Source organism: Megascapheus bottae, chromosome 23, assembly GCF_031878675.1.
Source record: "Megascapheus bottae isolate mThoBot1 chromosome 23, mThoBot2.hap1, whole genome shotgun sequence".
Classification (NCBI taxonomy): domain Eukaryota; kingdom Metazoa; phylum Chordata; class Mammalia; order Rodentia; family Geomyidae; genus Megascapheus; species Megascapheus bottae.
Window position 1 is genome coordinate 12,151,289 of NC_143531.1, and position 27,152 is coordinate 12,178,440.

General features: G+C 38.2%; 1 protein-coding gene across 1 annotated transcript in view; it reads left to right on the forward strand.

The window, feature by feature from the left end:
- The window catches only part of Ppa2 (inorganic pyrophosphatase 2), a 45,865-nt gene extending 24,119 nt beyond the window's left edge, over nucleotides 1-21,746 (forward strand). The window contains exons 7-12 of the mRNA XM_090356729.1: nucleotides 3,718-3,844; nucleotides 10,047-10,174; nucleotides 11,915-12,000; nucleotides 14,508-14,577; nucleotides 19,886-19,925; nucleotides 21,561-21,746. Coding sequence (XP_090212855.1) covers nucleotides 3,718-3,844; nucleotides 10,047-10,174; nucleotides 11,915-12,000; nucleotides 14,508-14,577; nucleotides 19,886-19,925; nucleotides 21,561-21,589 — 480 coding nt within the window. The 3' untranslated portion in view covers nucleotides 21,590-21,746. The remainder of the gene's footprint in view (nucleotides 1-3,717; nucleotides 3,845-10,046; nucleotides 10,175-11,914; nucleotides 12,001-14,507; nucleotides 14,578-19,885; nucleotides 19,926-21,560) is intronic.
- Nucleotides 21,747-27,152: the final 5,406 nt, after the last annotated feature.

Here is a 27,152-nt window from a genome sequence, read left to right on the forward strand (position 1 = left end):
TCTTGATAGAGTATTATCATAAAATAGTAACATTTATAATCTTAAGGCCACTAAATTAAATAATATTATATTGATGAAAAGATTATATAAAATTTGTGTTCTCTGAGTGCAATGAGTTTATATTTAATATAAAATGTTAAATTGGTTGAAACATTATGTAGGTGTTAGGTGTTAAGTGTGAGTGAAAAGATTAAATTTAGAGTGTCTTTATTTTCATCCATGTACAGATATGTCAGTGAACATATAATTAATGAGATGGTTAACTGGAAGGAATCTTATGAAAATATTTGTATCTGTTAAATTGATTTGACTTAGTGACACTAATTTGTTACTGACAGAACAAATTAATAACTCTCAGAAAACTCAATATATAAATGTGTCAATCACTGAATATGCAGAATAAAATTAAAGATTTTTAATATAAGTGATTTTTAAACACAGCATTGAAAGCATATTACCTTTAAAGTTTAGTATATAGCCGGTATGTACTAATTTCTGAAGAAGTTAGTGACTATTCTTTGTAATGTTTTGTGTAAATAAGATGTTAATTACAAATGATTAAATGAAAGTACTTCCACTTGAATATCGATTAGAATACGGTAAGATGTTAGGAGAATTAACAAGAGCTACTGAAAAGCTAGTCTAGAATGATGAAATTATTAGAAGCATGTGGGAGAAAAAAGCAGATTCTTAGACACCATGGTTTACTAGTAAGCAATCTTGCAATTATATACTAAACTTACTGTTTTGTAAGCCTGCTTATTACTTGAATTCAGTGATCACAAAAATGCTACTTTTTTCTTCTCTAGGAAAAGATTCTTTAATTTTTATCTGCTTTTGTTTTTATTTTTGGCCTTTTTTTCCCAAATATTTAAGTTTCCCCCCTCAATGTTATTTATTACAGAAAACTCTAGTTTTATTCAAGCAATTAAAGACAAACCTTCCCTTAAAATGCTGTTATCCCAATAAATGATATTGTTTTCACTTGATATTGTCCATGTTTTTTCTTCAGATAAATATGTACGTATTTGGGTTTGAGGGGGCTTTTTTTCTTTTTTACAATTTATTTTTGTTCTAGAACTTCTCCTTTCTTTTCTTTTGGGATAAATGGATTTTCCAGCATGGTCCTTGAAAGATGTCTGGCTCTGTGGACATGGTGAGACATTTCGCTCTAGACTGTGCTGTTTTATCTCCTAGCTTGCTGTAACATAGGAGCAGTTTAGACCCCAGGCATTCTGCTCAGACCAGGCTCTTGAGGCTCAGCAGTGGGTAGTATGAGAGCTCAGTGTCGTAATGTGAGCCCTTAAAGACAAAGAGTTTGCTCTGGTTAGTGGTGGAAGACTCAAGAGGGTCATAGGAGCAGATCATGCAAGAAGGGCAAATGTCTCATTGCTGGTTTGGAGATGAGAAAGGCATGGCACTTGAGCAGGACCAAGGCTAACTTCTAGTTGCAGAGAGCAGTCCCTGTTTGACATCCAGTGAGAAGACTGTGGCCTCTGTCCTACAACTACAAGAAACCAGCATAAGAGAATCCTCTTTCTTGTTTCTGGCTTTGTGTAGCCCTAGGCAGAGAAGGCAGACTGTGGGCCAAGACACCTGAACCATAGAAAGAAACAGATGATAAATACATACTATTTTAAACCTTTCAGTTTTAGTAAGTTATGATGCAATACTGGAAAACCCAATTCATGTCACATTTGACTTTAAAGTAGTATTCATTATTTTCCTCCATTGACTGGATCTGGTTGAAGTTTACCCCCATTTAAATTCTGAATCACCACAGAACTTTCTGAATCCACATAGAACACACGTTTGAGGCCTCGGGCATTCTGCTCATACCAGACTCTAAAGGATCAGTAGTGGGTAGGTGTGTGCCAAGTCCATGTAGAGTTCCAAGAGGAAAACAGGAGTATCTATAGATGATCTTGTAGATTTTTAGTTCATAGTCAGCTTTCCCTAGGCTCTTTACTTTCCATAGTGGGTAAGTGATATTGTCTTTATTTTCCTGTTGAGAAACATGTAAAATATTGTATGAAGTGGTATTCCTCAGGTTGCCTCTTGTAACAATAGTGGAAGAATACAACCACACAGTTTATAACTAAAAATCCTGTCATTTGAAATTTTTTGCAGTGACTACCAAAATTGATAACCCAAGTTTGATTTTACTTAAAACCTTTGAGGTATACAGAATCCCAGCTTACTTTCAAATGTGATGAACTTTAGTCCTGCAGTATTGATTTTAAAAATAAATTGCTGTGTAATTTTCTTGGAATGGTAGACTTACAGTGGGAAAGTACATTTTTCCTGACAGGCAGAGCAGTTTATGCCTTTTGTCTATATGGTCTGTCATAATATTTACTAAAGAGAAAGTAAAGGACCAGGAGTTTGGCCTAGTGGTGGAGTGCTTGCCTAGTATGCACAAAGACCTGGGTTGGATTCTTTGGTACTACCTACATAGAAAAAAGGTGGAAGTGGTGCTGAGGCTCAAGTGATAGAACTCTAGAGAAAGTACAAGGACAGTGCTCAGGCCCTGAGCTCACGCCCAGGACTGGTAAAAAAAAAAAAGAGGAAGTAAATATTCAGTCACCATTTAAAGAAGACTTGGGAGATGTGTGGTGTAAAGTCTGACTTCTGTGCATGATCATGAGAATAATACTTTAGTTGGATGTATAGAACACTGATAGAAAGTCTCCTTTAACACACATTAATAGGCCTAGGAAATCACACAGAATCCTTGAAGTTGATAATATGATTGTGAGCCACAGGCAGAAATTTTTAGCATTGTAAGTTTCTTGAGAGGTGATGCATTATTCATTTGGTATCTAAAATTAAGCATTATAAAGTTGGTATAAATTCGTTAAACTGATACAGATTGAAGTTACCATTTTTTTCTAAGCATTTTTGGTTTGATTTTTTTTCTTTATAAAGATGTTAGAGCAATAGTTTCTCAGAAATAAAATGTTCCTATGCTCTTATGCAATAAAAGAGCACATATTTTTAATGAAACATTATGATCCATTAGACATGCTCTCTTCTTGCCTATAAAAAAATTTAAATAAATTTCTGAATATATAATAAAATAATTTTAGGTGTTTTTTTTTTTGCCAGTCCTGGGGTTTGAACTCATGGTCTGGGCTATGTCTTTGAGCCTCTCATTGCTCAAGGCTTGTGTTCTACCACTTGAGCCACAGTGCCACTTCTGGTATTTTCTGCGTAGTTTATTGGAGATAAAAGTCTCATGGACTTTCCTGCCCATACTGGCTTTGAACCACAAGTCTCAGATCGTAGCTAGGGTTAAAGATGTGAGCCACTGACCCTCAGCTCTAGAATGAACTTTTAAAAGCTTTATGTGAGTCCCAAGAATTTAAAAAAACACCCTTGGCTCCCACCTTGGGTAATACTGGTGTTTGAGGTAGAAGTGAAAGTTATACATAAGAAAGGGTATCAATGTATGTGAATTAATATACCTTCTATCTGGCGAATATAATGTAACCCTTCTATTACAATAAAAAATATATGAAAAAAAGACAAAAAAGAAAGTTATAAAATAATAGGTTTTAAAGGGATGTTGCAAAGCAAACTTCATGGTTCCTTTTACATTAGTATTAAAACTTAAATTTCTGTCTAGTGTTTTGTATCATTTGCATGGGTTCTTATGTTACTTGGGTAATCTCTCTAGAGCCTTGCAAATTGTGCCATCTCCTTTTCTCTTTAAAGGTTCTTTCTCGGGGAGAAGTGGTTCAGGTGAAGATCCTTGGAGTTTTGGCTCTTATTGATGAGGGAGAGACAGATTGGAAATTAATTGCTATCAATGTAAATGATCCTGAAGCTGCAAAGTTTCATGGTAAGTCTGAAACTTCCCAGGAAAGAAAAAAATCAATTGTGTTATTAAAATCCTTAGAACTTAAAACATGGTCATGTAAAGCACAATTGATGTATGTGTGGTTTAGTATACATACTTTACTTTTAATTTTCTTCCCATAGATTGTAAAAGGCAATCTAATCTTTTGTCTGAGTAGTGTCATACGGAGTAAGGGAAACGAGAGAGGAAGACATGTCAACAAATGGTATTGTCACGTAGGAAAGTGTATGCTGCTGTCTCCTGTCCATTCTCTCCTTGTTTCCTCCTCCACTGACTCATATCCCTTTATGTTGTTCCTTCAGCTCTTCCCTTTGTTCCAACCCCACTCTTGTCCTGTTCCTGTCTTTTCACCCCTGTCTTTAGCTCTATGGATTGATTGTTCCAGTTCTGCAAATAACATGTTTACACCTCATTTCTTAATTATTTTTTTCTTATGGACTTAAGTTGCTACTCTCAGACAGAGAATTCATCTCTAAACATTTCTTGATTATATTATATTTCCTTCAGTTATTGCAATAACTCTTAAGGAATATATCTCAAGTTGTGGTTTTTTTTTTTTTTTGCCAGTCCTGGGCTTGAGCTCAGGGCCTGAGCACTGTCCTTGGACTTTCTCAAGGCTAGAGCTCTACCAGTTGAGCCTCAGCACCACTTCTGGCTTTTTTCTATGTATGTGGTACCGAGGAATCGAACCCAGGTCTTCATGCATGCTAGGCAAGCACTTTAACCACTAGGCCAAACTCCCGGCCCCAAGTTGTGGTTTTTTTTTGTTGTTGTTTTTTACTCAAGGCTGGCATTCTACCTCAGCCACTTGAGCCAAAGTTCTGCTTCCAGCTTTTTGGTGGTTAAGAAGAGAAAGAGTTTCATGGACTTTCCTGCCCCAGCTGGCTTTAAGCCAAAATCTTCAGATCTTAGCCTCCTGAGTGGCGAGGATTATAGGCATGAACCACCAAGGCCCAGCTTCTGATATGCCAATATACCCATTTATTCTTGACTTAATTTGATAATTCACAAGTGGTGATATTTGTTTATTTGAGTAAGTGATCGGTCATGCCTCATGATTTGAACTAGACAGGTGGTGGCTGGTTACTATCACAAACAAGATTTGGGGTTTTCCTGCCTTAACACCGTCTGCTTATAACGTGGAGCTGCCCCAGCCAGCACGACCTGAATGCTCCCATTCTATATAGTGCGGAATAACTTCAGGGCGTGGCCTGATCTCCATGATAACCTTTATTTAGGTACTTTTTCTTTTCTTTTTTTAATACTATATTGCTATGAACATATTTAATCTGTGATGTTTTCAAAGAGGTTTTGGAGTTGTTGTGTGATAAAATAGCTTTTCTGCTCCTAATGGACCTGTGTGCAGACCTGGATGAAGTATAGTCTGTTGTCTTATAGTCTAGGTTGTTGTTGGTTTTTTTTTTTTTTGGAGGGGGAGTATCTGTTGTAGAGCTTGAACTGTGGACGGGTGCTGTCCCTGAGCTCTTCAGCTCAACGCTAGTGCTCTACCCCTGGAGCCACAGCGCCACTTCCAGTTTTCTGGCGGTTTAATTGGAGATAAGAGTCTCAAGGACTTTCATGCCTGGGCTAGCTTTGAATCTCGATCCTCAGATCTCAATCTCCCAAGTAGCTAGGATTACAGGTGTGAGCCACCAGCGCCCGGCTTATATTTTAATTTTTAACTTTGATATGAGTGAACTAAAATTTACCATTACATCACAGAGCATGTTTCAATTAGTGAAAACCTTATTTCTGTAATTTTAACATTACTAAATCTTCAAGTTTTACCAACTAGGACTGGAATATCTCCCCCCAAAAATGTCTAAATAACACTTGGAACACAAACACCTTGTTCTCTCAAACATAAAATGGGTCACTGGTAGAGTCATTAACACTTGGAGACCATTTGTGCCCTGCAATGAGGTTCCAGGCCCTAATGATTGTAATAGTACCTTAATTGCCTAAAAAAGTTAATACAACTCTTAAGGCATGGCTACAGAGAATGACTGGGCCATTGGAAATAATAGTACTTGCTTATAAAATAACCAAATTCAGAGCTCTTCACAAAATGGAAATACTGGGGCTTCTCTCACTTCTCTCTTGGGTACCCTTATGTAGAGAGCTTTGGAAATTCACCAAGCTCCAAATAGATATTTGACTCTCCTCAGAACTTTTAGTACCGTGGGACCTTAGAGTAGGGAAGGAATGTCAAGAACCAGGTAGCTAAGGCCTAGTATCGATTTCTACGTGGTGAATACGGAAGATTTCTGTTGCTTTTTTCCCTTTATAAATGAACAGAGTGTTGTTAGACGTATTGCCTGTGCAGTGATTTTACAGTTTTAAAATATGAAAGGCAGGGCCGGGAGTTTAGCCTAATGGTAGAGTGCTTGCCCAGCATTCACGAAGACCTGGGTTCAATTCCTCGGTACCACACACATAGAAAAAGTTGGAAGTGGTGCTGTGGCTCAAGTGCTAGAGCTCTAGCCTTGAGAAAACCCAAGGACAGTGCTAGGACCTGAGTTCAAGCCCCAGGACTGGCCTCCCAAAAAATATATGAAAGATTTAAAACATAGCGAAATCAGACCAATCATATTGGTGTGATGCATTCTGAATGAAAAAGTTAAGGAAATTATTTTAGCTCTCCACTTGTTCTAAAGTTATGAGAGTTTTGTGCAAGTCAAACCTGCATCATTCCTTTTAGTGTCTCTTAGGAGAGGAATAAATGTAGAATCTGAATGTCTTAACCTTTCATTTATTGAGCAAACACTTGAAATGCCCCTGTAATAATTATATTTTTAAACAATCAAATCCAAGTGTAGTGTTTGATTTTCTTGTTTCTGGGAAAGAAAAAAATAGAAGAAGGAATAGTCTGATAATCTTTAGGGAGAGCATTCAAGTTAATCTGTATGGGGTTAGCAAGCAGGATGCACGCTTGAGCTAGGAAGGGTCACTGTCTTCATGCTAGCTGCACCAAAAGCAAGTTTATCATAACTCCACTCAAGATCCCTCTGTTGCTATTTGTTCAAATAAGGAAACAGAGACCTGATGGGGAGTGGTTACTAACTCCTGAAATAACCCCTCTGCCATTTTGAGTCCCTTTTGGTTCCAGGAGTTCATGGTCAAAGCTGCATCACATAGCTCTTCTAAAAACTACTCTGTTAGTTGGCTGAATGTCTTGTCTTCTGGGATTTAGGATCATTTTCTGTTAAATAATGAAGGCATCACTAAGATGATAATTAGAGGTCCGGTGAGAAGGTAGCTTTTTTCATCTTTTTCCCTTTGATTCTATTAATGAATAATTTTAGAGACGTGGGTGAGTAGGGTAGGGTGTGGGAGGAGGTAGTTGAAGAACAGGGACAGATTGAGTTAAATGCACTATAATTACAAATTAAATTACTGGGAGTCTGTTGATCTTTTTGAACCTTGACATATTATAGTTTTTAGGTTTCAATCATAATTCTATCATGTAAAATATGAGGAAGGCAGTAGATTCTAAAGTATTCCCCTTTGCCTGTTTGTTATCTGGCTTTGGAAAACTCATAGAGTAACTCCTAAAGTCTGAGTTCTTCATGTCTAAAATTGCTGAGATGATTATCTATGTTTGTGTTACAGGAAATACTTTTAACCCATTATTTTTAGTGGAAAGGCCCTGGTGAAAGAAACAGTTTTGGTTTTATTGCCATCATTATTATTAGCATAATAATTGTACATATTATAGAATTCACTATGATATCTCCATATATCTTAGAAACAATGCTTACATCACTCATGAGTTAGATTTCTTGGGGACACTAAGTACTTCAGGAGAATTCCTATTAGATGATGCTGGAAGTTCAGTGGATGTGTGTGATCCAAAGCTATGCTTTCAACCACTTTCAAGTTCTTGACCATATGAGATTTCTTATAAGCTTGTAATAAACCTATTTTTGGAAAAAATTACCAATATTTCTAGGACTGTTTGAGTATGCAAGTATATATGTAGAATTTGTCTTTTTAAAATAACTTTGAACAAAATGTTAGCTTTTCGCTATTCCCTGGTTTGTTTTTTCATTGATTAATTGGTTTTTCTTTAAAATAATGACAAAAGCATGGCATTAAATTTATATTACAGATTTTTTTTTTAATTAAAAGTAAAAGCTGGGTGCTGAAAGCTCAGGCTTGTAATACTAGTTACTACCAGGAGACTGAGATTTGAAGACCACTGTTTGAAGCCATCTTGATCAAGAACGTTCCCATGAGACTCTCGTGTCCAGTTAGTCACTCAAAAACCAGAAATGACACTGTGGCTCAAGTGGTAGAATGCTAGTAGCTTTGAGCACAAAGAGGATCAGGGACAGTGCCCAGGCCGAGTTCACAACCCAGGCCCAGCAAAAAAGAAAATAAAATGCTTTTCAATTCATTTGGAGTTTAATCTTTAGTGCCAACCACAGTGGAGCTGTGGCAGATGATGCCAAATGGTCAGATTTGGTACACTTTTGAAAGAATTGAGAAGAATTACTATTAGAAGGGGAAAGTCAGTTTTGTTTTTTTTTAAGTATGCAGGATTCTAGGTGTCAAAGAGCTGAGAGGGACAAGTCTGTAATATTAAGAAATCTAAATCAGAAAAATCTAAAAGAAGGTCTGGAGACATGGCTTAAGTGGTAAAATGTCTGCCTAGCAAGTTAGGGGCACTGAGTTCAAACCTTAATACTGTCCCCCCACCAAAAAAAGCAAGTTATGTATTTAAAACCAAAAGCAGTCATCACATATATAGAGATAGAAGACAGATAAGTTGGTGGGTAGGTAGGTAGATAGAGCATACACCCACTCCAGATTTTTTTAAGGGCTTCATTAGTGTTATAAACTGGACCTGTTGCTTTACTTTTCCCTGAATACAGGTAGAACAGAAAGTAGATGGAGAGAGAGTACCCTAAAACATAGACTTCTTTGCCCAAATGAACTCATATTTCAAGCCATAAGTGTCTGGTGTGGACCCAGGAGTGCATGTGACTGCTGTCCATGGGATTGGTTTGTGGTTGCTTCTCTGTACTTTCCTCACAATCCTCTTTCTTCACTCTGCTCTAGCCTCAGGATTTTTACTCATCAGCAGTATGGTATTAGCTAAGAATATTTGCACTGTCTTCCTCCCTGGAATATACTGCTAAAAGTCTCATATAGCTTCATCCAAGAGTCTACTAAAATGCATTTTATCAGATGCCATCTGTGACTCTTTATCTAAATTCCTCTTCCTACTTGACTTATAAAGCCTCCAGCAGCATTGTAGAGTGCTTTTGCTTTTCTGTTTTCCTACCCAGGCCTAATTTGATAGCAAATGCTTTTAGCCCCCAGTTTTACTGAATTCTTTTAAAACATTCAAAATTAATTTCACAGAGACCAGGGCTCTTTTTTTTTTTTGCAGGGGGAGGGTGTCTGAGCCTTGCACTTGACATGTAAGTTCTCCCCCACTTAAGTATTGCCCCCCCATTCTCAGAACTCTTGGGTTGTTAATACCATTGGTTTGTATAATATTCGTGATATTTCGTAGTTATAACAAAATTACAAACATAAATGCCTGGGGAATAAACACATGATGCTTGGTGATGCAAACAGAGGTGTGAGCTTTGTGCTAGCTAGTACACTTTTACTTGGAACAGAGACAGACACATAGAACCTAATAAATATCTGGGTAAAAATGCATTTACACACAGCTTTAGTGTGTTCTCATCTGATTAGGCCTCATCCATGGTTAACTTTCACTTTCACTGGTTTAATCCCGCCAATGTCTGTAAAATGCTCTTGATCCCTTAGTAAAATGTACATGTTCCTCAGTGACCTGGCCCTTCCTGGTGTCTCCTTTTCCACTTCCTCCTAGCAGCCAGGTCCCAGCTATGCAAAGCCATTTTTGTGGGTACACACCCTTGCCTTCATGTGATTTTCTTTCTACCTTTCTCCTTGTCTGATTGGCCCTTGTACCTCCCAGTTTTTGTGGTGTTTTCTTTCTCTCTCCTTATTTATCCATTAACTGCATATACCCAAACATGACCATGTGGTCTGAAGGTGCTCAGTAAATGTAGAATGAAGAAACAGTATTTTATAGAGAGAAGAGGGCTATTTCCTTGCTGTTGTAGTCTGGGACCTTAGCGCTAAATGAAATGAAGTGTGTTTTTTAACAAAATATTTTGTTGTTGTTGTTTTTCCTTTACAGATATTGATGATGTAGAGAAGTTCAAACCAGGTTACTTGGAAGCTACTCTGAATTGGCTCAGGTTTTATAAGGTACCAGAAGGAAAAGCAGAAAACAAGTTTGCTTTTAATGGAGAATTCAAAAACAAGGTAAACATAAGAATTATTACTTTTAAATGTACCTCCTGCTGTTGTGCACAAATACTTCTTTCATTTGTGTTTTTTAATGTGAATGTGTGTATAAGTATAATGACAAAAGTGCTTTATTATTGCATGTTTAAGGACATAATTCAGATCTAAGTAAATCCAAAAGGCTGAGAAATAGCCATGTGAGTCATCTCATGTAAAATTTGTACACTTTCTCAGAAAATGAAGGAATTCTATGATCAGTTTAACTTTGCAAATTTTCTATGAAGAAAAACTCTCCTTTTACTCTTTTGAGGAGAAAGATACTTATCCTTAATGTAATTCCATAGAGGCCTCCTTCTTGACTGTTCATCCTGACCTGATTAAGATAAGCTACAAAGTAATTAAGAAGCCTGGGTTTCCTTACTGTCAGGATTTTTCTAGTAGAATGCTGCAGTCACCATAAATTGTAATGTGCTACCAATGGAGAAAATAGACCATGAAGTCACAGAGTTTTTCAGATTGTTACAGTAAGTTGCAATTGCCCACAAACTTCTAAACTGGTACTAGTAAGTAAAACATGTTTTATAAGTGAAATGAGACACAATAATGAGAGCTTAAAATTTACATAAGAATGATAAAAGAGTGTGTGAAATCAGTATGATAAATTATTTTTATGTATGTCCCTGTAAATATGTATTTTGTATCCCTTTATTGACATAGGGTAGTTCCATCATGTCATGAATTTAGGAAGAGTGAGTTGTCAATTCTTCTCTGAAGACTGGGTCATTTTTATAACTCCTTCATAGTACAGTCATTTTGTACATTGCTCTTTACTGCAAGGTTAAAAACATGGAGCCTTCTAGGTGCTGGTGGCCCATGCCTGATTTAGGTACTCAGAAGCCTGAGATCTAAGGATCATGATTTGAAGCCAGCCCGGGCAGAAAATCTGAGGATCATCTCCAGTTAACTGGCAAAAAGCTGGGAGTGGAACTGTGGCTCAAGTGGTAGAGTACTAGTATTGAACAAAGAAAATAAACCTTAGAACAGTTCCCAGGTTCTGAGTTCAAGCCCAGAATTACCACAAAAACAAAAAACATGGAGTCAAACTTAAAAAAATTTTTAATTGCATTTCTTTAGCACGATTCAAAGGATGGCTTCTATTTTTTTCTATTCTAGGATTTTTCTGCCAGCTCCTTAAGCAAATTCTGGAATGTTTTCCAAGTACTTAGAATTAACTGAACATATTTGGCTGAAAGTTTTTTCTTGTATGATTCAGACAATGAATTATTTTTCTTATCTTATATCTTAAGCAAGATTTCCCAGCACTGCCTTGTTGAAAATTAAACTATTCTCCATTATCTTAGCCAACAGTAGCTCTGAGAGAGCTTTTATTTTAAATTTTAAATTTCCCAGCTGGACACAGTGGCTCATGCCTATAATCCTAGATACACAGAAGGCTTTCTAGGTCCCATAGTTTAGTCTGTCATTGCAATATTTATTAAAGCAGCCATAGGCCAACAACTGGTAGGGCTGATGTGATCCACAGCCCCTGAGACAGATTTATCTCTTGTACTCATTTAGTTAGTGAGGTTAAGAATACCCCTAGAATTGTTGCACTTTGGCAAATAAGAAAGCCAGGTGTATGCTTAAGTTATCCTGGCTCTGGAGCTCCTGATCATGTAACAGGTAAGTGTTATAGTGAGATTAGTTCTGGGTTAACATAACAATGTGATTGCCATATCTGTTCTTGGTTGAACCTAGGCTTTTGCCCTTGAAGTCATTAAATCTGCTCATGAATGTTGGAAAGCATTGCTTATGAAGAAGTGTGATGGAGGAGCTATAAAATGGTAAGCATTTGTCTTTTGTTTTGTTTTGCTTTGTTTGTGCCAGTATTGGAGCTTGAACTCAAGTCCCTTAGCTTTTTCACTAATAGTGCTTGCCACTTGAGGCACAGCTCTACTTTCAGCTTTTTGGTTAGACAATGGACTGCTCAGGCTGGCTTTGAACCATGATCCTCAGATCTTAGCCTCTTGAGTAACTAGGATTACAATTTTTGTCCTGGGGTATTTCTTTATGGCATTACTGAGGTTTGAACTAAGGACCTAGCATTTGTCAGGCAGATGTTCTACCACTTGAATCATGCACACTCCCCAAAATTGTCTTTTCTGTGTGAGTGATGCTATTTCATTCATTATTTTTAAATAGTTGTGCAGAGGATTTACCATTCAGCATGTCAGTTTATGAGTTCAGTACATATTGATTGGTGTTGCCCCTTTCACCTTTCTTTTTCCCCATCCTTCCCAACATACCACCAGCATCATTTCTTAGTAAATCTTGTCCAACACAATCAGGATTATTAGCTGAGTAAGAGGAGTCAAACAGTAGTTACATGTAACATACATAACTTAAACTTTAATCTTAAACATTTAAAATATTTATTTGCCAGTCTTTGGATGTGGGCCTCAGATCTTTTCTGTGTGGATCCCATGTAGATTTTTCTCTACATACACTAATATAGCAGAATAAAAAAATAAAGATTTTTTATAATATTTAAATTTCTTGCAACTTGAAAACTGTTGCAGGATGGGAACAGTGCTGTAATTCCAGCTGCTAGAGAGGTAGCGATTAAGAGGAACCATGTTTCAGGGTAGCCCAGGCAGAAATTAGTGAGACCCCATAACCAAATCTAGTAAGCTTAGCATGGTGGTGCATGCCTGTCATCCCCATTACGTGGAAGATACGAAGAAGAGGATCGTGATTCAGGTCATCCTGGGCAAAAACAAGTCCATATTTGAATAATAACTAAAATAAACCAGGGGCTGGGAGATTGGTTCAAGTGGAAGAGCATTTGACCAGCAACAAAAGGTCTTGAGTTTCAAATCCCAAGTACCATCAGCAAAAAAGAAACTTACATATTTTAGTGTTCTTTTTTTCTTTCATCTGATTTGGCACCTAGTAGTTTACCTCTGTTGAGGCTTTATATAGCCTTGATATTGTTTACAGACTCCCTAATTGTGAGCCTGTGAGGTTTACACAGTAGCACTTATACTCCTTTTATCAGTGAGAGTGATTACTGCTTATGTTGTGAAATGGTAGTGATAACTACAGCTGACAATAAAGGATTCATGGTGAGTGTCAGTGTGGGAACCTGGTGGGAAGAGCCCCCCAACATTGTGGCCCCTCTGAATCCAGAGAAACGGAAGGAATTCACTCATCAACACACAGCTACACTTCCTAAAGTTGATAGCATCCCCTACCATGGCTCAGTTGTTTCCCAGTTATCCACTGTCTGCCATCATTCCTTCTTAGCTGATTCTAATTATCTTTGCTCTGAAGGGAACTTTATTTCTAAATTATGGTGTTTTCTTGCAGTAGCCCATCTAGAGAATAAGAGGGAATGCATTATAATAGTAACATTTACTGAGTACTATACAGTTCCACAATTTGAGTGTCTTATATGTGTTTTTCTATTAATTTCAAGAACCCTATAAAATACATTATACTCTTCATTTAAAGTAACCTTTAGTAAAGAGTATTTAAACCCAAATTCTCCCCCCATCCCTCTACCCCAATCATGGGCCTTGAACTCTGGGCCTGGGTGTTGTCCCTGAGCTCTTCGGCTCAAGGCTAGCACTCTACCCCTTAAGTCATAGCCACACTTCTAGTTTTCTAGTGGTTAATTGGAGATAAGAGTCTCAAGATCTTTAGTGCCTGGGCTGGCTTTGAACCTCGATCCTCAGATCTCAGCCTCCTGAATAGCTAGGATTATAGGCGTGAGCTACCATACTTAGTTTCCTTTATCAATTTTAATATGCCGGTTTCTTTAAAGAAATGTTGAAAGTTCAGCCTTAGTAACTGGGGGAAAATAGTCCCTCTTCATTAATCTGGAAGCACGCCTTGTGTGGTGGCAGCCAGGAAAGGCCTGGACTTTACCTACCCTGACTGATGAGTTTTTCTGCCTTCCCAAACTGATCTATAGTTGTCTATTTTTAATCTTCATATAGCTTCTTGTTATCTTTAATCTGAAAAAGAAAATCACCTTCCATTACTAGTTAAAATATTTATCATATAGAGGAAAATTTCTCACATGCTATGGATCAACTTTTACTTTTCTGTAATGTAAGTGAATTGGAGTTGTATGGGTTTATATACATGCCAGAAAATTGTTAGGATTTATATATTATTCGGAATTTTTAAATTCTAGACAGTACAGTATTACTTTAATAGTCTTGATTTATATCCATTCAGTTCCTGCTCATTGACTGAAATTACACAGTCAAGTTGGAGTTGGTTTTCTTTTTTGGCAATTGCATATTTTGCATTGTATTTAACACTGTTCTCTTTTGCTCTGCAGCACAAATGTGCAAGTGTGTGATAGCCCTTTCCATTGCACTCAAGAGGAAGCAAGATCATTAGTCGAGTCGGTACGGAGAAAGTATCTACAGCACCCTCTAATTGAATAAGTGTCCTGGGAAGTCTCATGGAAATACTGAAATATATAGCAATGAAATAGTTCCAGCTCTATTGGAAAGCATAATGTTAAAAAAAATTATCATCTTTATTCCAGGGAATAATTTCATGGGATTTAATTTATTCTTTTTTCAGTGCTGGGACTTGAACTCTGGGCCTGGGCATTGTCCCTGAGCTCTTTAGCTCAAGGCTACTGCCCTACCCCTTGAGCCACAGTGCCACTTCGGTTTTCTGAAGATAAGTCTCATGGACTTTAGTTGAAGGGTGGGGGCGGGGCTAGCTTTAAACCTAGATCCTCAGATCTCAGCCTCCTGAGTAACTAGGATTATAGGACCTCGGTCTGGCTTTGCTTTATTCTTTTGGTTTTATTTGTGTTTGGTATTGGGTTTTTTTGGCTTTGCTTTTTTCTTATTGGTACTGGGAGTTGAACTGACAGCCTCATGCTTGCTAGATAGGCCTTTTCCCTTTGAACTATACCTCTAGCCTTAATTCTGTGTGAGTGTGTGTGTGTGTGTGTGTGTGTGTGTGTGTGTGTTGTTTTTTTTTTTTTCTTTTTTTGCCAGTCCTGGGGCCAGGGCTCAGGACCTGACCATTCTCCCTGTGTTTTCTCAAGGCCAGAGTTCTGCCATGTGAGTTACAGCACCACTTCTAGCTTTTTCTTTGTATGTGGTACTGAGGAATCAAATCTGGTCTTAGTGTATGTTAGGCAAGCACTCTACCACTAGGCCAAACTCCTGGCACCTTTTTTATTTATTTTTTATTTTTTATTTTTTTTGGCCAGTCCTAGGACTTGAACTCAGGGCCCAGGCTTTGTCTTTGAGCTTTCTCAAGGCTAGTGCTCTACCACCTGAGCCCACAGTGCCACTTTTGGCCTTTTTCTGTGTATGTGGTACCAAGGAATCAAAGCTAGGGGTTCATGCATGCTAGGTGAGCACTACGCTGCTAGACCACACTCCCGGCCCTTTATTGAAGGTTTTTGTTTTTTTGGTTTTTTTTGCCAGTCCTGTGCTTGGGCTCAGGGCCTGAGCACTGTCCCTGGATTTTCTCAAGGCTAGAGCTCTACCACTTGAGCCACAGCACCACTTCTGGCTTTTTGCTACGTATGTGGTACCGAGGAATCAAACCTGGGTCTTCATGCATGCTAGGCAAGCACTCTACCACTAAGCCAAACTCCTGGCCCCCCTTTATTGAATTTTTAAATAGCATTTTCAAATGTTTCTAGGCATCAGGAGTTCATTATTATGTACATATTTCCATGAGTCATCTGTCATGTATAGTTTCTGTGTGGGGACTGGCCCTTGGTGTTGATGAATGTTGGCTGGAGGAAAAAGAAGGAAATAAAATAGATTCAGAGTGCCCTTTTCTTTTTGTTTTTGTTTTTTGTTTTGTTTTGTTTTGATTTGATTTTTGCCAGTCCTGGGCTTGAGCTCAGGGCCTGAGCCCTGTCCTTGGACTTTCTCAAGCCTAGAGCTCTACCACTTGAGCCTCAGCACCACTTCTGGCTTTTTTCTATGTATGTGGTACTGAGGAATTGAACCCGGATCTTCGTGCATGCTAGCAAGCACTCTACCACTAGGCCAAACTCCTGGTTGTTGTTTTTTTTTTTTTTTTTGTATTGTAAGGGAGATGTCCAGAAGGATTTAAGTAAGGTAAAAAGTACATTTCTTTTTAGACAATTTCACCCCTTTTTCTCCTAGTTTTTTCCTACAGCAGTACCATTTTTATTTCCACTTAGTTCACCTATCTCATAGTGTTCCTTCTCCAAGCCAGGAAGACATCCATAGACTTTTACATGTCCCAGTGACAATGCTGTATAAAGGTTTCATTTGGAGAATACTAAATTAAAAAAAATTACTATTCATATAAGTAGTGTAGGTATCTAAGGAAGCATTCAGCAGGCATCTTAGAATTGAAACCCTATTTATAAATTAAGGGCTTTTAAAAACTAATTGTGAGGTAAAAACTAATGAATTTAGGTTTTTACTTTAGGATCAGCTAAAATGTTCATAAATGTTATTTGCTCATTATGGCTGCCTTTAATTTCTCAAGGTTTTTATTTTCTACTAAGTCATTAACTATTTAATTAGGGCCTGCTGTGTGGTAAGAGTTCCATGCTGGGGGTGCAGTATTAAAGATGAGTATGCAATGTTAAAAATGCAAAAACCCCTCTCCTTGGTGAAGATCAGATTTTATTTGTGGAGATGGAGATCTGATTTTAGTGCATACTTTCTTATAAGCAATGCAGGACATACATAGTACGTCAGTACACCAAAAATGCTGCTATAAAAAGGAAGCAGAGAGAGGGGCTAACATTCCTGGAGAATGATGAGAATTGTAGTTATATAAAAGGTGCTCACAACCTGTGAGAAGAGAGCTGCCATTTGAGCTCAACATTATAGAAAGTAAAGCAATGAGCCAACTAACCACTGGAAGGAAGAGCACTGCAGATGCCTCATATTCAGTTCAGGGAGTGTTCAAGAAGACTGTACTAACTCCTGGAAGACAGAGAGTCTGGAGAAGAGGGAGCTCAGACAGGAAATGTTTGGATCTAAGGATAGAAGTAGAGGCAGGTTTCTTTCTTTTTTCCTTCCTTCCTTCCTTCCTTCCTTCCTTCCTTCCTTCCTTCCTTCCTTCCTTCCTTCCTTCCGTTTTTGCCAGTCCCAGGGCTTGAACTCAGGGCCTTAATGCTGTCCTTGGGCTTTCTCAAGGCTAAAGCTCTACCACTTGAGCCACAACACCATTTCCAGCTTCTTCTATGTATATGGTACTGAGAACTCTAACCTGGGTCTTTGTACATGCTAGACGAGCACTCTACTACTAGACTAAACTCCAGGCCCCAGGTTTCTTTTTCTGAATGAAGTGGAAAACTACTGGAGTTCTAGAGCAAAGGTGAAGAAAACATAATATGAGTTAGATTTAACTTCTTTTTCAAAAAATTAATTCTATTGTAATATATAGAGGGGTTACAGTTACATTCGCCAGATAGTAGGTGCATTACTTCTCACACATTGATACCCCTTCTCGTGTTTTTGTCCCCATTTCTCTCCCCCACCCACTTCCAATCATCTCGGTTCCCCCCCTTCCCTTTCCTATTTCAAATAATCAAATAAACGTATATACAATATACCAGGTAACAAAGTCAGATACTGTAACAATATGAGATTAACCAAAGGGCAACAAAAGAGAAAAGAAATAACATAGTTCATTAAGAACAACAATCATACAAGATAAAGCTCTTGTTTCCATATCCTGGAGATCCTTTCATACAACCTCATCCTATATGGCCTTATGTATCTAGGTTTTGAGCTATTGTCAAGATTTAATTTCATTAATAGTTTTATTTGCCTTTTGCTGGTGTTGCACTACTGTCTTTTTGGTACATCTCAGAATTTATACCTGTTGTTAAACAACAGATGACTGCATATGAAGAGGTTTATTGTCAGAGTTTGGCTTATGAGATTATAGACACTGTCCCAAATCTGCAGTGAAGGTAGGCTAGCAACCCAGGCGAGTCATTTGTACGAAGTCTGTAAACATCCTACTGCAAAATTCCTTTTAAGAGAGTCCATTGTCTTTGTTTTTGTCAGACTTTCCTAATAAAATGAGGACCACACCTATGTCTTCTACTTACTTATGGAGAGCAGTTTTATTCAGAAGTTGGAACTCGGCCTGGGCGTTGTCCCTGAGCTCTTCAGCTCCAGGCTACCGCCCTACCATTGAGACAAGCCCCACTTCCCATTTTCTAGAGGTTAATTGGGGATAAGAGTCTCAGGTCCTTTTGTGCCCAGGCTGGTTTTGAACCTTGATCTTCAGATCTCAGCCTTCTGAGTAGCTAGGATTATAGGCAAGAGCCTCTATGCTTGGCTCTAAACTCATATAATCTTGAGAAAAATCAAACTTTTCTTTCTACTGGGTTTCTTACCCAAAGCAAGGGGCCTGCCTCAGGTCTGCTTTTTCAGAGAGGTTCTACTTTGAAAAGTTACATCCCTTTTTCACAGAGCAGAAAGACTAAGGAGCCAAAATTATGGACTCATCAGGAGTCCTCATTTGAGGTATTTTTTGACTACCCAAGACTGTGGAAGTCTTTGTCCAGACAGCTTTAGTCCTATTTCCAGAGCCTGGGAAAAACCAGGCCCTGCATCTGCCAAATATCCCAGATCCACACTTCCACACTTCTGTGTGGACTGTATGCGCACCATTTCTTCTGCAGGGGCCAGTGAATGACCATTTGGAGGTAGGACAGGCACAGGTGTGCCATCTGGGATTTCTGCCTATGTTTGAGGGAGACAAAACCAGGGCCACGTGCCTGTTTCCAAGTCAAGTCACATGCCTCTGAAGTGTCTAGAATTGTAAATGGAGCTCTCACATCATTTAAAAAAAAAAAGGGGGGGTCATACCAAGATAACTGGGCCAGATATATTCTATATCCTGTTGCTTACTTTGCTAACTTGGACTATTTTAACTGTTAGATGTTTATGTATATGGCATGTAGTATTCCATTTGTGTCTGCTGTCCTCCTCAGGTCTTTTATAGTAAGGATGGATAGACACAATCAGAGAATTAGAAAGTATAATTATTAAATGTGAATCTTAAAAGGTTTGTTATTATAAGAAGGAAGTTGTTATAAATGGGCTGTGGCTGGCATGTTCTACCTCTCACATGGATCAGTTAGTACCTAATTTACTGAAAAGTTACACAGTCCTTTCTAATGATTTATTAAACTACATAATAGGCTTTATGCCTTCCCTATGAATATTGGATTTCTTTGGTAAAATGTTAAAGATATTGTTGTTAATTTAAAAAGCCTTTTATCTCAGGAAAATCTTTCAGATGTGGGTTCTGTAGATTATATTTTCTCTGTTCTAAGAATCTTGACCTTGGCCACCAAAATAAATTGAAAAGGCAAGTTCTGGAATACAGCTAAATTATATATATAGCATCTTCATGCACACACATGCCATGTGTTTGCATGTGTTATGTTTGACTTTTCATTCCTAAGACATCAGCCTTGGAAGCAACTGAAAGGAAGCTTCCTGCTCTGAGTCCTAAGCCCTTAGTGGTTCCCTTGAGATTTTGTTAGGAAATGCTTGCCAGTGTGCACTCTTTCACTTGACTCTCCATCTGTGGTTCTTTGTGGGAAAGAATGAGCAATGATAATAAAAGGCAAAAGGGAATATTTTTTTCTGATTAGAAATTATTTTTGAGTTCATTTTTCACATTCAAATATAATTTACGACAGATTTGTTTTCCTGTTCTTTTCAGGTAGCAACATCTTCAGTGAATAAAGACAGTAATGTTGAAGGTAAAGTATATTTTAGATTCTGAAGAGCAAGTTAGCTAAGTTTATTTATTATGGTAATGAGAGCTAAAAGTATATAATTAACAAAAAATTATATAAATTAGTGGCATACATTTTAAATACTGAGATTTTCTAAGATACCAAAGTTCCTAATTTTAGAAAATAAAGAGAAATGCATTTATTACTTTTAGGCTAGAAAATTATTGCAATGACTTTTGTATAATTAAGTTGCAGTTCTGATAAACTTGTAAAAGACTACACGCTTGTGGTATACTGTGGTATACACCTATGATTCTAGCTACTCTCAAGGCAGAGGAAGGAGGACTTGAGTTCAAGGCCAACCCAAGCAAAGTTAGAGAGACCCTGCCTGAAAAACAACAGATGAACAAAAATAGGGCTGATGTGGTAAAACACTTGCCCAGCTTTGGTGAATCTCCGGGTTCAAGCCCAACTTTATAAAAGTAATGAGTTTTAACTGAAGACCTTAAAAATAAAATGTATCCTGACAAAAAAATAAAATAAAATGTGTAGTACTGAAAATTATTTTTATTGTATTTTATTATCAGGGTCATGTATAGAAGTGTTACAGTTCATCTGTCAGGTAGTAAGTTCATTACAATGTATCTGTGTTCTTGATTAGTATTATTTGAAGCTGTTTGAAAATCAAGTAATAATGTTCTGGGTAAATTTTTCCAAATGCACGCATATGTACATCACATTTGTTTTGGGGGATATTGCAAGGATTTTTAGTGTAAAATGCTACAAGAATAATTATTTACCTTACGAATTTAGAGGAAAATAATAACTATTACTTTGAATGCCTTAGTAGATGTAAAGAATTGAGCAAATCCCTGCAAAGCAAAGCTGTAATTCTGAGAGTATAATAGTGTCTCTTTTCAGGTAGTTGATTGATGGCAGTGAATTTTTTTTTTTTTTTTTTTTTTTTTTTGCCAATCCTGGGGCTTGAACTCAGGGCCTGGGCACTGTCCTTGGACTTTCTCAAGGCTAGAGCTCTACCACTTGAGCCACAACACCATTTCTGGCTTTTTTTTTTTTCTTATGTATGTGGTACCGAGGAGTTGAACCTGGGTCTTTGTGCATGCTAGGTCAAACTCCTGGCCCTGGCAGTGAAATTTTATGGGAAGAACACTAACGTCTGCATTTTTTTACTGGAGACTAAACCCATAAAGTATAGAAAATAAGGTGGGAAGGTTCTAGATTTTTTTATAGTCCTGGGTCTTGAACTAGGGGCCTGGGCACTGTCCCTGAGCTTCTTTTGCTCAAGGCTAGCACTCTACCACTTGAGTCACAGTAGCAGTTCTGCTTTTTCTGTGTATGTGGTACTAAGGAAGTGAACCCAAGGCTTCATGCATGGTAGGCAAGCACTCTACCACTAGGCCATGTTCCCAGCCCTGGTTCTAGGATTTTTTTTTGTCTTTTTGCATAATGTTTGAGCCAACTAACAAAACTTAGATGAGAATTTAGAAGAAAGTAGTATTGAAAGCAGAAATATGATTTACTAAGGTTATTCTTTATCTGCCTAAATGCTTCCTAAAGGTCTTTAATTAAATTTGTTCTTCCTCTCTGTCTTCTTCTACTATTCCACTCCTTCCCTACCATTTCCCTTATTTTAACCAGAGCAAGTTTGGCACTTCCTTGGAAAGTGAATGGAGTTTTTGAAGTTCTGCCATCAAGATTCCAGCCTGTAAGGAACTCTCAAATGCAAGAGATAAGCAGGTCTATAAGCCTTTTCTAACTTTCTGTTGAAATGTCATTGACACTTTTGAGACATGAAGTATGTAAATAAATAATTTTTTATTTGTCTCCTCTGGACATTTATTGATATATAAAAAGAAAAGATTTGGCTTAATTTCATAGCAGATATTTGGGGACATTGTTTTAAAGAGTTCTAATTTTTATAAATGAAGAAACAATGATTTTGATAGATTAAAACCACCAACTCAGTACATGAATAAAATGTTTATAGATGCTATTGTTCTTTCATGCCATGTTATTTCTTTGCTGGAAAAGCCTTTATTTAGCCAGCCTCTCCCCTTTCTTGCCAGTGTATATAATTTCCTTATAGTTATTGAGTTCCTCCCTGTATTTTGGAGATACATCTTTTTTATTGTTTCAGTTCTCTTCTCCATGGTAATAGCTTCACGTCTTTGGAAGGATCCCAGGTCTTGATCTTGTGTTTTGCTTACTGATGTCTTTTTAAATGATGTCTTTGACCCCTCTTGTCCTCAAACTTGACAGTTGCTTTTCTTTCTCATTGTTTCTTTTCTGTCGTTTTAGATGCTGGTACTGGGGCTTGAACTCAGGGCCTCATATTTGCACTTGGCTTTTTCACTCATGTACAATGATCTAGTTGAGCCATCTTGCATTTTGCTGATTATCTAATGGACTCTCTTGGACTTTCTGAACCTCTCTCCTCCAGGTCTCAGACTGTTAAGTAATTCAGATCACAGGTGTGATCCATCAGTCCTCATCCTTCCCCTGTGCTTATTAGAATGAATGTTTTTGGGAAATTTTTGCTCTTCTGGACTCTTGTGACAGTTTCCTGCCCCTTTCCATGACTCTGAGATCTAGACCGTCTGCCGCAACCCCACTGCCCTCATCCACAAACTAAATACTGGCCTTTTCTCTGGCTTCTCTGCATCCTATTCTCCACATTTCCCATGATCTTCCTGACATGCAGATTTCACTTTGCGGCGAGGTACAGTGGGGATGCTCCTGAAATACCAGTTTCGCAGGAGAGGTAGAAGACAGTGATCCAATGCCAGCCTCTGGCAAATCACTGAAACAAAAGAGTCTCACAGACTTTAGTGCCTTGGCTGTCCTTGAACTGAGATCCTCAGATCACAGCCTCTGGAGTAGTTAAGATTACAGGCATGAGCCACCATGCATGGCTTTTCTAACTACTTTTTGTGCACCAGGCACTGTTTTAGGTTTTATATGTGACTATACCATATAAGGCAAGTGTTGCCTACTTCCTTTTGGAGGCTCTGATTAAGTTCTATAAATTACCCTAGTCACACAGCTTATACATGTCAATTAGAAATCCTGACTGTCAAGCCGATGCCATGGCTCATGCCTGTAATCCTGGCTACTCAGGAGGCTGAGATCTGAGGATCAGGGTTCAAAGCCAGCCCAGGCACCAAAGTCCGTGAGACTCTTTATCTCCAACTAACCACCACAAAACCAAAAGTGGCTCTGTGGCTCAAAGAGTAGGGCGGTAGCCTTGAACTGAAGAGCTCAGGGACAACACCCAGACCCAGAGTTCAAGCCCCATGACCCACCAAAAAAAAAAAAAAGAAAGAAACATAAAGAAATCCTGGCTGGCTGTCTCCAAGCTACATGCGCTCCGTCCCCTGTGATGAAGATGAAACTCGCGCAGCCCTGTTTTACAGCAGGGGATATGCTCACAGGGAGTTTAATGAAGAAGTTAAGAGTAGTAACTGTTTGCTTGATTTGAATCTCTGAGAGACAGCATGGAGTACAAAGGGAAGATAAATTGCTTAAGCTTTCATTAATATACTGATTTCTTCAATTGCGAACATAGAACTTACAGAAAGGGAATATTGGGAGGAGGAGCTGAGCCGGTACAGGTAGGCTTTCTTGGGAAGAAAAGCAAGAAGCGTGAGTCCAAGTAGGTGTCAGGACAGAGTACCCATGCAGAAAACACCAAGAACAGGTCCTGAGACAGCAAGAAGAGGATGGAGTACAGCAGAACCACGGCAATACAACCCCAGTGTGTCAAGGAGACCATGGGGCCTGCCACTGTCGAGAAGATAAGGCCTGTACCTTGATGAATAAGCTGACCGCTACAACCACTGCATTGAAAACTCCTTATGCTGGGGCTGAGGGCATGAGTGGGGAACAAAAGATAACTCACAGGGTTTCTGTAGTGATGTAATAAACTTGTACAGGCTTTCCCTTCTTTGAGATCATTTTATTAGTGTAATTCCTTAGAGTCAAGTCAGGGCTGGGAAGAGGTTCCATCTCTGACCAAATATTATTTCAGAAGAGTTATTCTGAATTTTATTGCTATCCCCAGATGTGAGTTCTGGTTTCTCTCTAGTTTCCCAAGGATAGGATATTTATTTCTCACAACAGATTTAACTTTTCCCTATATACTTAACTAGCTATATTATTTGATTTGTGTACATTTTCTTGGCCTGGTTAGTTAACCTGATCGTAATGTGTTCATCAGTTTCTGTCACATTCTGAGTTTCAGGTCTTGAATACTAGATCCAAGTCCAATGTCAGAAGTCTAAGTCTGGACCCTAAAAGTATTTATGCTGCACTGAGCAAGCCAAGGTGGAATATTCTAACTTCCCTCATTTGATGGGGGACCAGCTATGGGATACCCTTATTATTACTGCTTCTTGTTAAGCTTCAAACACAACTAAGATAATTTTTTAAGGTTTCAATAATACTCTATGTTATAAATAGATAAGACAGTGAGACCAATATATCTAAAGTAATGAGGCAGGATCAACCCAACTCCAGCTGTTGTTGACACCAAGGCCTTTCTCTGCATTACCTTAAAACATGATAAGATTCTGGCCTTGGGTGCTCAGCTCCAATGCTATTTCTTCTGTATACTGTTCCCAGCCCTTCTCATCTGAGTGGTGGGTGGTACTGTGTGTTTGTTTCTCTTGTGTGGCATCTAGGTGATTCTGGTTTATCTTAGAACTGGTCATATTGGCTCTATTACTGAGTTAGAAATTAGCTGAGGACATTGTATAATAATACTTTTTGCATTATAGTGTATATTAACTGTTGAGTTACATTGGCACAGTATCAGGAAGATACTGCATCCATTTAACTTAAAGTGTAGAGAAAAGTAGATTTCTGGAAATAACAGCATCTTGAATATCTTCTCTTACTTCATGTGGAAAAAGTAAGTTAGAGGGGTTTTTCTGTACTGTTCCATGTAAGATCTGGGAAACATAAGATTCTGATGAGTGCTGGTGGCTCAGTTTTGTAATCATTCCTACTTGGGACTCTGAAATGGATAGGACTGTGGTTTGAGGCCAGCCCCGCAGAAAATTCAGGAAAATCCCCTTGTCATTAGAAGCCCAGGCAGAGTGCACACCTGCGATTCTAGCTATGACAAGAAGCCAAACACAAGCCGATTATGCCCAGGTCCACACGTAGGCGGGAATCCACACCAAAAATAACCAGTAAGAAAACATGCTGGAGATGGGGCTCAGTGGTAAGAGCATCTGTCTAGCAAGTGCGAGGTCTTGAGTTTGAACTCTGGTACCATTAGGAGAAGAGGGAGAGCCATTCATACTAAAGATCACCCAAGAAAAATGTAAGTTAGAATATCTAAATAATAACTTCAGTTTAGCTTTGTGTATGTGTTCAAAAAACTAATATTTTACCCATAGAGCTATAGCTTCACTTCTGGTTTTGCTGCTCAGGCTGGCTTTGAACTAGCTACTTATAACCTTAAAATGTAAAATTACTAATTTTCTCCCTCCCCTCCCCACCTAGTTATTCTTGCTTCCTTAAAGCTCTTATAAATTATCTTTTTTATCATGGTACCATCTGCCTAGTGTCAGGACAAAAACCCAGCCCTCATTCTTACATTCTGTATACTTTTTTTGATGCATCCAGAACATCTTGTGTTTTCTGAAAGATTGATTGTTACCCACTTTGGGTTTTCCTTTCCCCCAAGTGAATAAATGTTATCCAGAAAAGTAAGATTCTCTGGGAAAGAGCTTAGGATTCAAAGTATTCAGGGCATTTAGAGAGTTCTTGTACAAGATTCTTCTAATGCCCCCGGGAACAAAGCTTAGCTTATGAAGGCTGATGATCGCATGTTTACCGCTGCTCTTTTGTAGAACATGAGACAAAAATAAACTTAAAATACTGGACAACAAAAATAGTTTCAGGGTTCAGAGGCCACGGTTCTTGTTCTACTACAGCATCTTCCATGGGTTTTGGCAAAATTATCAATAATTACTTTCGTGTTTGATTTCCTGAACTTGAAAGTGGAAGGAACATCTTTTGATTGGCAAATCAGAACTATACTGAGCAGCACAGCATTAGAAGACCTGCAGTTAATAGTAATGTTTGGTAAAAAGAAGAAGAAGAAAAAAAAACAGAATCCATGTGAATCTAAATAGCACAACTGAGAAAACCTCGTGAAAATAGTTTTGAAGGGCATCTGTTCCATTTAGAAGGACTCCAGATTACTTTTTCACAGACAAGTTTAGTTTTCCTTTACTTCATGTAATACCAAATGTCATTCCTCTGAAACCTTTTTCTTTCCCTAGACTAATTTAAAATTCCTATTTAGGAAAATTTTAGGACTCTTGGTAATCTTTCAAAACCATAATTTGAGTTGTGATAGTAGGTCTTTTCTCATACTGAGACAGTCTGTGCTACCAAAGTCTCATGCTAGGTACATGAAGGGAAAAAAATGCAAACCATGCCTCCTTTTCCTTATTATTACATTGGACAATGCAATAGTGTGTGAATTTAAGTTCTTCAGTGCTGATATAAGCAGTACTTTAGTACATTAAGCAAATGGAGAAACAAAGTTTGTATTCTTAAAACAAAACAAAACAAAAAAACAACACTGCCTTCCCAGGGCATTGTTGGCTCCTGCCTATAATCCTAGCAATTCAGAAGGCTGAAATCTGAGTGTCTCGGTTCAAAGCCAGCTCAGGAATGTCCATGAGCCTGATCTCTAATAAAATACCAAAAACAAACAAACACAGAAATGCTGCTGTGGCTCAAGTAGTAGAATGCTTATCTTGAGCAAAAGAAAAGGGGGCAGAGTCTAGGTCCCTGAGTTCAAAGAAAAACACCTGTCTTTGTCCTAACATCTGTTTATGTGGATATTTTCTCCCATGGTAGGCAAGAAAAGTGCAGCCTGTTAGAATTGCCAGTCCAAAGTATTTCCCCAAATACATACTGAATGCAACATTGAAAACAAAGACAAGTGGAGAGAAAGCAGGTGGTATGGGAGCTGAAATTGATATGCCCAGAAACTCCATGGCCCAGATTCATTTGTTGTAAGTCATCGTCCCTCCTAGAAGAGCTTTTTGCAGTCTGTCATTAGGAACACATTATGTTAAGCATGTTCAGAATGCTTTCAAATCAGATATTGGTGTGACCAACAACTACTCACTGATGCCTATGTGCAGACCATGCCCCTGATTTTAAAGTGCATTTCAATGCAGACAAGGTCCCTCATTTTAAGGTGCA